Genomic DNA, 12,808 nt, shown 5'->3' with positions numbered 1-12,808 from the left:
AGACACCAGGTTCAGCTAAGGTGGCAACCTCCAATATCTCCCTTGGCTCATTGACATGAGCAGAGAAAACTAGGACCACTTCAGCCAAAATGAAATTATTGCAATCACTGAGGTCTTGTCTTGTCTGATGTTCAGTAGGATCTTGGGGATCATGGCCGTTGGTGGAAATTGTAGGCTAGCCTGAAGCAATGTTGTCTGTTATTACCTTTACCCCTTGACCCTGAAGAAGATCCAAGAAGTGACCTAGGGCATTGAAGATGGCTCTTAACTCCAGCTCGTTTGAAAAGAGGATTCTTTCTGAGGAAATCCAAACACCTTGTATTGTCTTCTGAGCTAGATGAGCTCCCCACCCTAGGCCTGATGTGTCTGTGGTAAGGGTGAGCTTGGTTCCTCTATGGCTGCTCCTTGATGTCTGACCACCATCGTAGAGATTGTCTTACGGATAGAGAAAGTCTGATCTTCTTGTCCAGGCCTGAGACCTCCGACTCAAGAGGTTTCATATGAAACAAGGCCCATGGGACCGCTTCTGTGACTGACATTAAAATTCATAGATACTTCATCAGGGTGTTCAGAGAGACCAAACAAGGAACTCTCAGAAAGCAGTATCCATCCAGAATTCTCTGGAGTGAGGAATAATCTCATTTCCTAGGAGTCTATGACAAACCCCAGGTAAGTCTTCCTTGTAGAGGGAGTTAGATCTGATTTCTCCCAGTTGACCAGCCAGCCGAGTTCAGAAAGCAGTTCAAAGCTGTAGAGACTTCCTGATAGAGAAGGTTCTGGGATCTGGCTATTAACAGCCAATCGTCTAGGTAGGGAATGATGGTTATGCCCTGTTACCTCAGAACTGCCACCACTAAAGCTACCACCTTTGTGAAAATGAATGATGCTGAAGATATCCCGAACGGCAGGACTTTGAATTGGAGATGTAAGACGCATTTCCCCACGTGCATGGCTATACGTATAAACTTTCTGTGGCCCTGAAAGACTGGGATGTAGAAATATGCATCCTTCAAATCCAGTGATGCTAAGTAGTCTCCTTCACAGATTTTATTGTTTCCATATGGAAAGCGATTTAGGAAATGCAGATCTATTATTAGTCTGTAAACACCCTTACCTATCTCCTATGTTGGTACAGGCTCTAGGGCAGAGATCTTGACTAGATCCAAAATGGAGTCCTCTAAAATCTTCTGTTTTTCAGGTGAAAACCTAATGAAATTCTGGACCTTTCTGGTGGCAGCTGCTCTAAGGACAGAGCAATATCCCCTCCTGACGATATTTAGGACCCACGAGTCCTTAATCCATCTCTCCCAGGCTGGTAAAAAATGCGAGAGGCGGCCTCCTACTGGGAGTCTGGCGTCAGAAGTCCTTCTTCTTCCCTCTTCTGGCACTTCCAGATCCTCTTCCTCTATATCGGTACTGTCTCTCTCTTTGAGGAGATCTGTCTGATAAAGGACTTCCTCGCCACCGGCAGGGATTTCCCCTTGCAGTCAGAGAGCTGCTCCATTAAGGAATCCAGTTCTTTAACGAACAGTTTCCCAGGAGAATATGGGATGTTGCATAAATTAAACTTTGGGGGATTGTCCCTAGACCATGGACGAAGCCACAGGGCTCTCCTGGCTGCAGTAGACGAGGCTAAAGACCTAGATACTAGTCTAGCCTGATGGGTAGCTGAAATCAGAAATATACTCCATAGCTAGATTAATTTCCAGTGCTGTTAAAGAAATGTCCGTTGTTACAGTATGCAGCTTTGCTGCAGGGAGAGATAGAATAAGACAGCTAATAATCTGCAGAGCAGAAATCAAGATAAATGAATGGCCAAATATAGTGCTACTCCTCATGTACATACACAGGGCAGCCTATCCTAGAACTTGAGATCTTGTCACTTCAAATGACAGGTACACTTTAAATCAGCACAGATTTGGAATGCCTTTCCTGTTTATCTGTTGTTGTTTTTTTTGCTATATTGTACATATTTGTTGTTCTGGTTACATCTATTACTTGTATATGTGATTAGAGCTCAATGCACCTATTCTGCTGGGGATCTATGAGAACTGTATTGTACTGCTCCCCAATGTGCTGGCACTAGTACTGGCACAGCCTGAGCCTCGGTGACTAGGTAACTGCTTCACACGGCTCATCACTGCACTTTGTTATTACACATGAGGACGTAGGTCACATGGCTGGGGGTGTGTTATGCACTTGTCCGTGTTTTGCACTCAGCTCAGGATGTTGTGTGTGTATATAAGCCAGTGACCAGAGCAGCCTGCATCATACCGCACAACCAACCAGTCTGAACAGCAAGCTACTGCATTCCCTCAGCAAGAACATCAGCAATGGACCCTCAAAGCTGCAACTGTGCTGCAGGTAGGAAGGGGCTCTGGAAGCAGGATCAGGCTATGTCTAGTTGTGGAGGGGGATGGAGAGGGCACTGAATGAATGGAATAGTATAAGCTCATAGACTGTGTGTGCCTGCTTAGTATATGCTGGTGTATTTTGGCTGTCATTATTTGAATATGGTGTTTATGATGGATTTAAATAACAAGTGTAACTGTGAGACCAAGGTTAATTTTTCTTTCTTTTCTTAATTTTTGCCTGATAGAAAATGTTAGTAACTTTTAAATACTATCACCCTCCTAGGTGGTACATGCTCCTGTGGGGATTCCTGCAAATGTAAAGACTGCAAATGCAAGTCATGCAAGAAAAGTAAGTACATGTGGTGAGGTTTGTTCAGATGGGGTGGATATGTGGTGCATGAAAATCCTGTATATGTTTGTGCCCGCTGGTGGGGATTTAGAATACATTGCCAGTTTTAAAATCCACACCTGTGACCTATGCTTTGTAGACCCATTGCCAGTCACTTGTCTGCTAGGCTGTATTTGAGAAAGCAGCATCATACAGGAGCGTTTTGCACTTTTGCACTCTAAGGTGATGCCCCTAATGTGGCACGGTGTCCCCTCATGTACTGTACTACTGCCCCCTATTATTAATTGACTGTACTGCGTCATTCTCTAATTGCTTTCTAACCTTTGAATCAACAGCTGTGTCCCCCTGTATATAGCAGACCCGTATCCCTCCCTGTGTCCCCTGTATATAGCAGACCAGTACTCCTCTATGTCCCCCTGTATATAGCAGACCAGTATCCCTCCCTGTGCTGCGGCCAGCACACGACACTGCTTATCGTACGTCTTTTCTGACGTACCCTGGCAGGAGCTGCGGTGTCTCTTCAATCATGCTCTACATAAAGTTGTGCCTAGCACAACTCGACTAGGTGAGTGTTACTCATTTCCCTTTGTGTCAGACACCCTTGCTGTCATTTATTGCACCAGGAGGCGCCCCCGCTCTCTTTCTTTATCTCCTCCCCTGTATATAGCAGACCAGTATCCCTCCCTGTGCCCCCCTGTATACAGCAGATCAGTATCCCTTCCTCTGTCCCCTGTATATAGCAGACCAGTATCCCTGCCTGTGCCCCCTGTATATAGCAGACCAGTATCCCTCCCTGTGCCCCCTGTATATAGCAGACCAGTATCCCTCCCTGTGCCCCCTGTATATAGCAGACCAGTACTCCTCCCTGTGCCCCCTGTATATAGCAGACCAGTATCCCTGCCTGTGCCCCCTGTATATAGCAGACCAGTACTCCTCCCTGTGCCCCCTGTATATAGCAGACCAGTATCCCTCCCTGTGCCCCCTGTATATAGCAGACCAGTATCCCTCCCTGTGCCCCCTGTATATAGCAGACCAATACTCCTCCCTGTGCCCCCTGTATATAGCAGACCAGTATCCCTCCCTGTGCCCCCTGTATATAGCAGACAAGTATTTCTCCATGTCCCCCTGTATACAGCAGACCAGTACTCCTCCATGTGCCCCCTGCTGCACTCCTCTCCTCCATGGTATATGCTGGATCCTGCAGGGCTGGGGCTCTTCCCCCTGGTCGGATCCCAACCCCATACCCCTCAGCCCTGCAGGATCCAGCATACACCACTGAGGAGAGGAGCATGGCAGCGTCCCTGCAGTCAGCAACTCACCTCTGAGGAACTTGAGTGGATGGTGCTGCTGCAATCCTCCTCTCATCTCCTCTCATCTCCTCATCACTGCAGGGTAGAGGCCCCTCCCCCAGACCAGGTCACGACCCCATACTCACTGATTTCTTCCTTTCCTGCTACACAGCATTGTGACCTGGCCTGGGGGAGGGGCCTCCACCCTGCAGGAGCAGCTAACAGTGGTGAGGAGATGAGAGGAGGATTGCAGCAGCGCGATCCTCTTAGTTTCCTCACAGATGAAGCGCCGCCTGCACAGAGGAGGCCCCTGCCATATCTGGAGGAGAGGACACTGGTACCTGCTGTCATCTGACTAGGTAAGAGATCCAGTCAGATAACTGCTGGCACTTGCTGTTATGTCGGTGAAGCTGGGGGCCCACAGGAGGAAGTGGCGAGGGGGGCCGGCGGGCCCCCCTAGCGTAGGGGCCCGGTCGCCATGGTGACCGTTGCGACCCCTATAGTTACGCCACTGTTGTCAGTAAATGTTATATCCCAAACAATCAATTGGAAAACTGCATTCTACTCGGCTGCAGTGTGTGAACCTAAGAATACAGGAAGCCCTTATTTCATAAAATATGAATGTGGTAATCCAACTAGGGGTAGAGTACTGCCCTCTGGTGGTACTGGCTTGTTAATGCAGCATTTGGGTTTGTTACCATTTTGAAGATCTGATTGGTGGAGTAAAAAGCAAATAATTACAAAAAACAGAAAAATAAAGGGGTATAATGACTGCCATGAATCCTGGTATTCTCTCTATACATCAACACTGCCCAATCTGTTGCTCCCAGTAATTTCCTTCTTTTCTTTATATACAGGTTGCTGCTCTTGCTGTCCAGCAGATTGCAGTAAATGCAGCCAAGGCTGTGAATGTGCTAAAGGATGTGATTCCTGCAGCTGCTGCAAGTGACCTGTCCTCGTGAAAAGTCCCACCTGTTACTATGTGCAAATGTAAAGTTATAGCTTTTGAGTGCAGTATGTGTATAAAATGCTTGGGCCATTTCTAATGAACTGTGTATAATTATTTTGGTAATAAAGAATAATAAATTAACTTTGCCTAGTTTTCAGTTGTGTCAAATGAAGGCCGTGAGGGTGTTTCTAAGTGTACTGGTGTTGTATGTGTTATAGTACAAAAGATACAAATTTTTGTGAAGGATTTTTTTTTTTTTTTTTTACTTTTCACCTCTGACTGTACTATATTGGCAGGAAGGTTTATGGCTTACTACTGCTGCCTGAGGGATTATGCTACCTTAAAGTTTCCCAGGACTGGATCCAGCACCTGCGAGGAGCGGTAGTAAAAGGCAGGAGGCTGATAAGTGGATCACTAAGCGCTTCACTTCTGTAAATTTGCTCATCTCTACAGAAAATGCTGGACACATGAATACACCAAATATAAAATGACATACTTTATTAGTAATGACAGAATATGTAAAAACACAGATATGAAGGATAATGTATGAAAACCAAATATGTGAGGGGATACCTTTGCAGTCCCTGATATAAATTGTTTAGCACCTGTTGGGCAAATCCGTATGACCCACAATAGAAAATAAATGTATGTAATGTATACTGTGGAGTAGAGCAAAAGACTATGTAATAGGGGGTAAAAATTTAATCTGCAGGATAAGTCAGTCAGAGAATGGAACACCCCACCCCCACCCCCTTCGTTCCATGTTATCTAGCTGCCCAAATAACATAAAGCCCACAAATACAATAAATAATGCCTTCAAAAATTGCTCATGTACACAAAATATTGCTGCATCCATCTCACCTACTCACACTGAATGGTGCTTTTTATTTTTCATTTGTGTGTCTCTATATATGCTGTCATTACTAATAAAGTAAAGACATGGGATTAGTTTAAGGTAGATTTTGGCCTTCGTGAGTCCCAATGGCTTAGCTTTTTGAAGTTGTCTAACGCTTTAAGGATAGATCTGAGATGCTCGGATTATAAACTTATGGTTAGCTTGACGTTAGATAAACTGCGTGGGTTAGGATCCAGGTTTAGGGGCGTGTCAATGTTGTATAAGTGTTTCCTCCAGGAGAGGGATGTTGCATTCGGGAGCCAGATTGCATGGGAGACAAATATAGGAGATGGAGTTAACTGGCCTGTAGTATATCGTAATATTAGAAAAGCTGCACCCTCTGGAAGTCACCAATTGATCCAGTTCAATATAGTTCACAGATGGTATTACACTCCAGCCTTTTTGTTTAAAACTAAAAAAAATGTAGTGACGACCGAAGCCCTAGATGTCTAGAGGGAGTGGGGGATATGGAACATATGTTCTGGTCTTGCACTAGTCTGAATTTATATTGGTCAGGGGTGATACAAAAAATAAATGCGGCCATGGGGCTATCATTAGATGAAGACATCCGATTGATTATTTTGGGAGATACATCTAGACTAAAGACAAGAGTTTCTGGGAAGCAGTGTAAGAGACTGCTGAGAATGGTTTTTCTGTGCAAAATTGCTCACTATGAGAAAATGGATCTCTGTCCATTCCCCCTGGCCTGGTGGAATGGGAACAGGCGGTGAAACTATATGGTCTGTTTTTTTTTTCTTTTCTTTTCTCCTTTCCTTCCTACTTTCTGCGCGCTGGGGTTGGGGGGTGGGTTTAGGGGTAAGGGAAGAGGCGGGTGGGGGTTGGGTTAGGGTTATCTTTGGGTGTGCTGTCATTTTTGATATTGTAGTAATCTGTTTCTAAAAAAAAATAAAAAAATAAAGTACATCTCATTTAAATGTGGTGTATTCATGTATCCTGCGTTTTCTGTGATCTTTTGTTCATCAGTGTGGTTCTCTAACCCTATGGTGCCTTTACACAGAGAGATTTATCTGATTTTTGAAGCCAAAGCTAGGAATGGATTTGAAAAGAGGAGAAATCTCAGTCTTTTCTTTATGACCTCTTCCCTGTTTATAGTCTATTCCAGGGTTTGGCTTTAAAAATCTGTCTAAACTAAGGGTGGTATTCCACGGGCCAATGGGGCCCGATAAACGAGCGCCGATCTGCTAGATCGGGGCTCGTTTACTGGGCCTATTCCACGGCCCTGATTATCGTTAAACAAGGGCTGCAAGGACATTGTTACTGATGTACTTGCAGCTCTTGCTTAACTAGTATACATACCTATTCATGGTGCAGGGCTCCCTAAGGCTCCTATTACACATGGCCAGAAGTGGAGGAAGCGAACGTTTATTACACATAGCCAGAAGTGGAGGAAGCTAATGTTTAAAGGGAAGGTGTCATCGGAAAATGACTTGTTTAAATGTTTTTTACATCTTAAGTTTTGGTGAAAATTTTGAATTTTTCTATCTATATTATAAAAATGACCTAGTTAGTATGTATAATTAGTAGGCTCTCTAGCAATACCCCTAATGTAATATTTTTGAGACAAATAAAAATCAAGGTATAATAAAATCACAAGTGAATATATGTATATATAGCACTTTATCTAAATCAATTTAAAATTCATAAGAACACATAGACAAATAAACATATAAATAAACATATCACTACACGCTTATATATAAATCTCTGTATATATAACTCATAAGGTTGCAAATCGTATATTGCAGGATATAGACTTGATAACTGTTTATAGATTAAAATTCATATAATTCGATTAAAATTCGTATAATGTGGTTAAATCTGCATGTAGTTATTGCATGTGATGCGGTTAAAACCACATGCGACTAATGCAGGGCCCTTGCAAGTCGCCGTGATTTATTACTACTGTATTTGAACCAAGTCAGTTGTCACTGTTCTGTTTATCAGTTCAATATAAGTTGCAACACTTAGTGGTGCTTATTAGCGTTTTCCCAGAAATGATGTGTAAAAAAAATTTGGTGGAAATCCACCTCTCACTGGTCCGTCGACTCTGAATCTGTGAGGTCTGCAGCCACAGACTGTGGGGAGCAGACAGGAGGTTGTTTATTTGAAAATGTCATCCGGAGCTCTCCTCATGTTCTATGTTCCTCGTATCATGTGTACGGGGTCTTCTTTAGAGTACTGTCCGGTTTGGAGCTGAATGCTCAATGCTCGGTTGTCTCTCCTGACACAGATGGGTGTTTACCCTTGAGCGCTGCTCCAGTGTTCTCCGTCGGCGTAGGAGTATTTGCAACTCTAAAGAGTTGCTACCACTACCGATTGTCCCGCAAAGATATACTGAGATAACCACCTACCACCGGTCCTATTATCTACCAGTCCACGGCGTAGTGGATGCATTGCAAATATCCCTACGCCGACGGAGAACACGGGAGCAGCGCTCAAGGGTAAACACCCATCTGTGTCAGGAGAGACAACCGAGCATTGAGCATTCAGCTCCAAACCGGACAGTACTCTAAACAAGACCCCGTACACATGATACGAGGAACGTAGAACATGAGCAGAGCTCCGGATGACATTTTCAAATAAACAACCTCCTGTCTGCTCCCCACAGTCTGTGGCCGCAGACCTCACAGATTCAGAGTTGCCGGATCGGTGAGAGGTGGATTTCCACCGAATTTTTTTTAAACATATCATTTCTGGGAAAACGCTAATAAGCGCCACTAAGTGTTGCAACTTATATTGAACTGATAAACAGAACAGTGACAACTGACTTGGTTCAAATACAGTAGTAATAAATCACGGTGACTTGCAAGGGCCCTGCATTAGTCGCATGCGGTTTTAACCGCATCGCATGCAATAACTACATGCAGATTTAACAGCATTATATGAATTTTAATCGCATTATATGAATTTTAATCTATAAACAGTTATCAAGTCTATATCCTGCAATATACGATTTGCAACCTTATGAGTTATATATACAGAGATTTATGTGTAAGCGTGTAGTGATATGTTTATTTATATGTTTATTTGTCTATGTGTTCTTATGAATTTTAAATTGATTTAGATAAAGTGCTATATATACATATATTTACTTGTGATTCAATTATACCTTGAGATTTATATTCGTCTAAAAAATATTACATTAGGGGTATTGCTAGAGAGCCTACTAATTATACATACTAACTAGGTCATTTGGTGCCAGCCAAGTAGTGCACTCGCTATACACCCATTCCATAACTGCACTAGAGGTAGAGTTCTTACACCAGAATTTTCCATTTATATTATAAAAACCTAAAATCTTGCAGTTTTCATTGTCACCACTGGGGCTAAAACTGAGCTGAGACTTCCTGTTGTGTCTGTGGTGATAAGAGGAGGCTGCTGTAAAGGCCCTATTACACAGAACAATTATCAGCTGTATTTGGCCGACAATCTTCCTGTGCATTAGAACACAACGATCAGCCGACATGAACAATGTTGGCTGATCGATGCAATTATTTGTCTTTCAACATGTTGAAAGACAAAGGACTCATATTGTAGTGATCTGCTGCCATCGCTCCGTGGAATAGGAGAGCCGGCAGCAGACCGTTGCTATCTGCAATGGGCTGCCCGGACGATCAAGTGATCACCTGGACACCCCCCCCCACACACACACAGAGTATTCTCAGTAATGTTTCACATTCATCTCAGGGAGACAGACTCTGTTTATTGTCGTCTATGGTCACAAGTCTTTCTGTAAAGCATGTCACTAAATGCTGTTAAAGGAAAAATCTGGCCTCAGGGTTTTAGTGTTTTTTTTTAACTGCAGGGCACAGGGAAAAATAACAAACCATACTAACTTTTATGGCTGCCAAAGTCAAAACTTTTATTATCCTTGATAACTCCTTTATATCCAGTGACTTTTTTCCCTTTTTGGCAGCCCAAGTCTCTACTAACTTGCATTTTATGTATTCTAGAAGCCTACGTAAACATATAGCTGTGATCTGTATAACCCCAGTAAACAATGGGGGTGATTTATCAAAGGGTGTAACATTTAGACTGGTGCAAACTGCCCACAGCAACCAATCACAGCTCCTCTACCCTTTCACCAGAGCTGAGCTATGATTGGTTGCTGTGAGCAGTTTGCACCAGTCTAAATGTTATACCCTTTGATAAATCTAGGCCAATGTGCATATGTCAGTTAAACCCTCAGTGCTTGTCTACCAGTACCTGTCAGTACTTTGCTACATTAATAGTACTTGCCAGTTATCTTCATATAAATAATTCCTGCCTTCTTCACTTCACAAATAGCACCACCTAGCAGTCCTATAAAAAGTGCCAGCTGTGCTGCTCTCATAGATGCCACCATGTTGTTTAAGGCCCTGTTCACACTATCGTGTGCTAAATCCTGCCTTCTATCAGTTTGAATGAGAGGGCTCGCTGACACCAATTCTGTAGTGTGAACGGGGCCTTGTAAGATCTAATAACCTTTTGTCACATGATATGGTTTATTGAACATCCTATCATTTGGAAACAATGCTCCTTATAGGTGTGACACTAATTTTACGCTTGTTTTGTAGTTTGATATCATCTGTGATCTGGCATATAATGACATGTAAACCATTTTGTCTGTCTAACCTATTGTTTTAATCCATGATCAAGTGCACCTTTGTGAAAAGCATTGGTTTATTACCCAGCCATGAATTTTAGTTTGCATATGGTCCCCCCCAAAAAATGCTTGACATTTATAGTACTAATGTTTGTTAAAAATGCATCTCTGGGTCCACCTGCACACCAGGGTACGGCTCTAACTGCAACCCCTGCAACCTTCCTGAAACTGTCATGACTCAAAAAAAAAAAAAAAAAAGAAGGACTGGACCTGATAAACACATACTGTGTCACTGCCCAAACAGGTCAGAGCATTGATCCAGGAAAGCCATACACCATCAGCCAACAATCTAGAATCTAGGTCTATAATCATCTTTCCTGGAACACAACCTTCTGTAACATTTTAAATCCTGCTTAACTTGAAATAAACCTGAAATGCCCGGTTCAACTTCAGAAACAATAAAATGTCAGCCAAATCCTTTACTGATGTAAATAAATGCTTCTGCAGTAAAGGGGTTATCCAGCGCTACAAAAATATGGCCACTTTTCCCCCTACTGTTGTCTCCAGTTCAGGTGCAGTTTGCAATTAAGCTCCATTTACTTTAATGGAACTGAGTTTCAAAATCCCACCCAATCTGGAGACAACAGTAGGGGGAAAGTGGCCATGTTTTTGTAGCGCTGGATAACCCCTTTAACAAAAATAATGAAACATCTAGATCTGGTTGTAAAAACTTATTGCACCAGTCATACTAGAGCAGACCATTAACCAATCTGTCCATGGAGCAGTCTAGTCAGAAAAAATACTTAAAGGGGTTGTCCGGCGCTAAAAAATTATTCACAGAATAACACACATTACAAAGTTATACAACTTTGTAATGTATGTTATGTCTGTGAATGGCCTTCTTCCCCGTGTCCCACCACCCCCACCCGTGTACCCGGAAGTGTGGTGCGCTATACATACCTGTCACGTGCCGACCACGGTCTCCGATCCTCAGCAGTGACGTCTTCTTCGGGCGGCCAGCGGATCTTCCCGAGTGCTGGCCGCCCTCTGCAGCGTCATCCGAAGCTCAGCCGCGATTGGCTGAGCATAACTGTGCTCAGCCAATCGCGACTGAGCGGCTGATGACGCGACCACGTCATCAGCCGCGATTGGCTGAGCACAGTTATGCTCAGCCAATCGCGGCTGAGCTTCGGATGACGCTGCAGAGGGCGGCCAGCACTCGGGAAGATCCGCTGGCCGCCCGAAGAAGACGTCACTGCTGAGGATCGGAGACCGTGGTCGGCACGTGACAGGTATGTATAGCGCACCACACTTCCGGGTACACGGGTGGGGGTGGTGGGACACGGGGAAGGGGGCCATTCACAGACATAACATACATTACAAAGTTGTATAGCTTTGTAATGTGTGTTATTCTGTGAATAATTTTTTAGCGCCGGACAACCCCTTTAAGGGTACAAACACACACAGCAGATACGCAGCAGATACGCAGCAGATTTGATACTGTGTTCAGTTATTTAGATCTAATCTGCTGCGTATCTGCTGTGTATCTGCTGCGTATCGCAGCAGTAAATCCGCAGCGTATAAGCCGTGTGTGTTTGTACCGTCAAGGTGTATTCTCATCTCAGCTAAAATAGTTACAACTTCACACTAAGATGGCCTGGGAAACACAGGATTTCCTGTTTCCTGACCAGAAAACAGGAAGTGCCATGTTTTCCATGATAACAAAAAAAAAATAAAAAAAAATAATGAATATAAATTGCAAACTTGCTTTATATTACATCAACTGTTGATTTAGATTTTGACAGTTATAATGACAGTGACACTTTAACCCTTAGGGGGCACAGCCAGTTGTAATTTTTGCAGTTTCGTTTTTTCCTCCTTGTGTATATAAGGCCATAGCGCGTGCATTTTTCCACCTAGAAACCCACATGAGCCCTTATTTTTTGCGCCACTAATTTTACTTTGCAATGGCATGTAATTTTTGCCTAAAATATGCAGTGAAACCAGAAAAAAATTATATGTGTGGTGAAATTAAAAAAAAAAATGCAATTTTTCTTTATTTAGGGGGGTATATTTTCTACGCAGTTCGCCCTAGGGTAAAACTGACTTATTATACATGTTCCTCAAGTTAGTATGATTGCAATGATATGTAACTTGTATAACTTTAATTTTATTTGATGGCTTAAAAAAAATTAAAACCTTTTAAAAAAATTTATTTGTTCCTTAAAATTGCTCTATTACCATGCTTATAGCGCTTTTATCCTTTGGTCTATGGGGCTGTGTGAGATGTCATTTTTTGCGCCATGATCTGTACTTTCTATCGGTACCTTGCGCATATGCGATTTTTTAAGCGCTTTTTATTACAA

At 43.1% G+C, this 12,808-nt stretch overlaps 1 protein-coding gene across 1 annotated transcript; it reads left to right on the top strand.

Moving 5' to 3' along the window:
- The first annotated feature begins 2,256 nt into the window (after positions 1 to 2,256).
- LOC138789696 (metallothionein-like) lies at positions 2,257 to 5,025 on the top strand. The gene is made up of 3 exons (XM_069968469.1): positions 2,257 to 2,364; positions 2,638 to 2,703; positions 4,850 to 5,025. Exons 1-3 carry the CDS (start codon positions 2,334 to 2,336, stop codon positions 4,939 to 4,941), a joined length of 189 nt encoding a protein of 62 aa, XP_069824570.1. The 5' UTR covers positions 2,257 to 2,333; the 3' UTR covers positions 4,942 to 5,025.
- The last annotated feature ends 7,783 nt before the right edge of the window (positions 5,026 to 12,808 follow it).

The sequence above is a fragment of the Dendropsophus ebraccatus genome, chromosome 4 (genome assembly GCF_027789765.1).
Source record: "Dendropsophus ebraccatus isolate aDenEbr1 chromosome 4, aDenEbr1.pat, whole genome shotgun sequence".
In the NCBI taxonomy this organism is placed as follows: Eukaryota; Metazoa; Chordata; class Amphibia; order Anura; family Hylidae; genus Dendropsophus; species Dendropsophus ebraccatus.
This window is presented reverse-complemented; position numbering and strand designations above follow the sequence as displayed.

Bases quoted from the DNA above. Each gene is read 5' to 3' on its own strand.
- LOC138789696 (XM_069968469.1), top strand. From the start codon at position 2,334: ATGGACCCTCAAAGCTGCAACTGTGCTGCAG. The intron at 2,365-2,637 runs GTAGGAAGGGGC...TCACCCTCCTAG, and splicing joins AAGCTGCAACTGTGCTGCAG to GTGGTACATGCTCCTGTGGG. The intron at 2,704-4,849 runs GTAAGTACATGT...CTTTATATACAG, and splicing joins ATGCAAGTCATGCAAGAAAA to GTTGCTGCTCTTGCTGTCCA.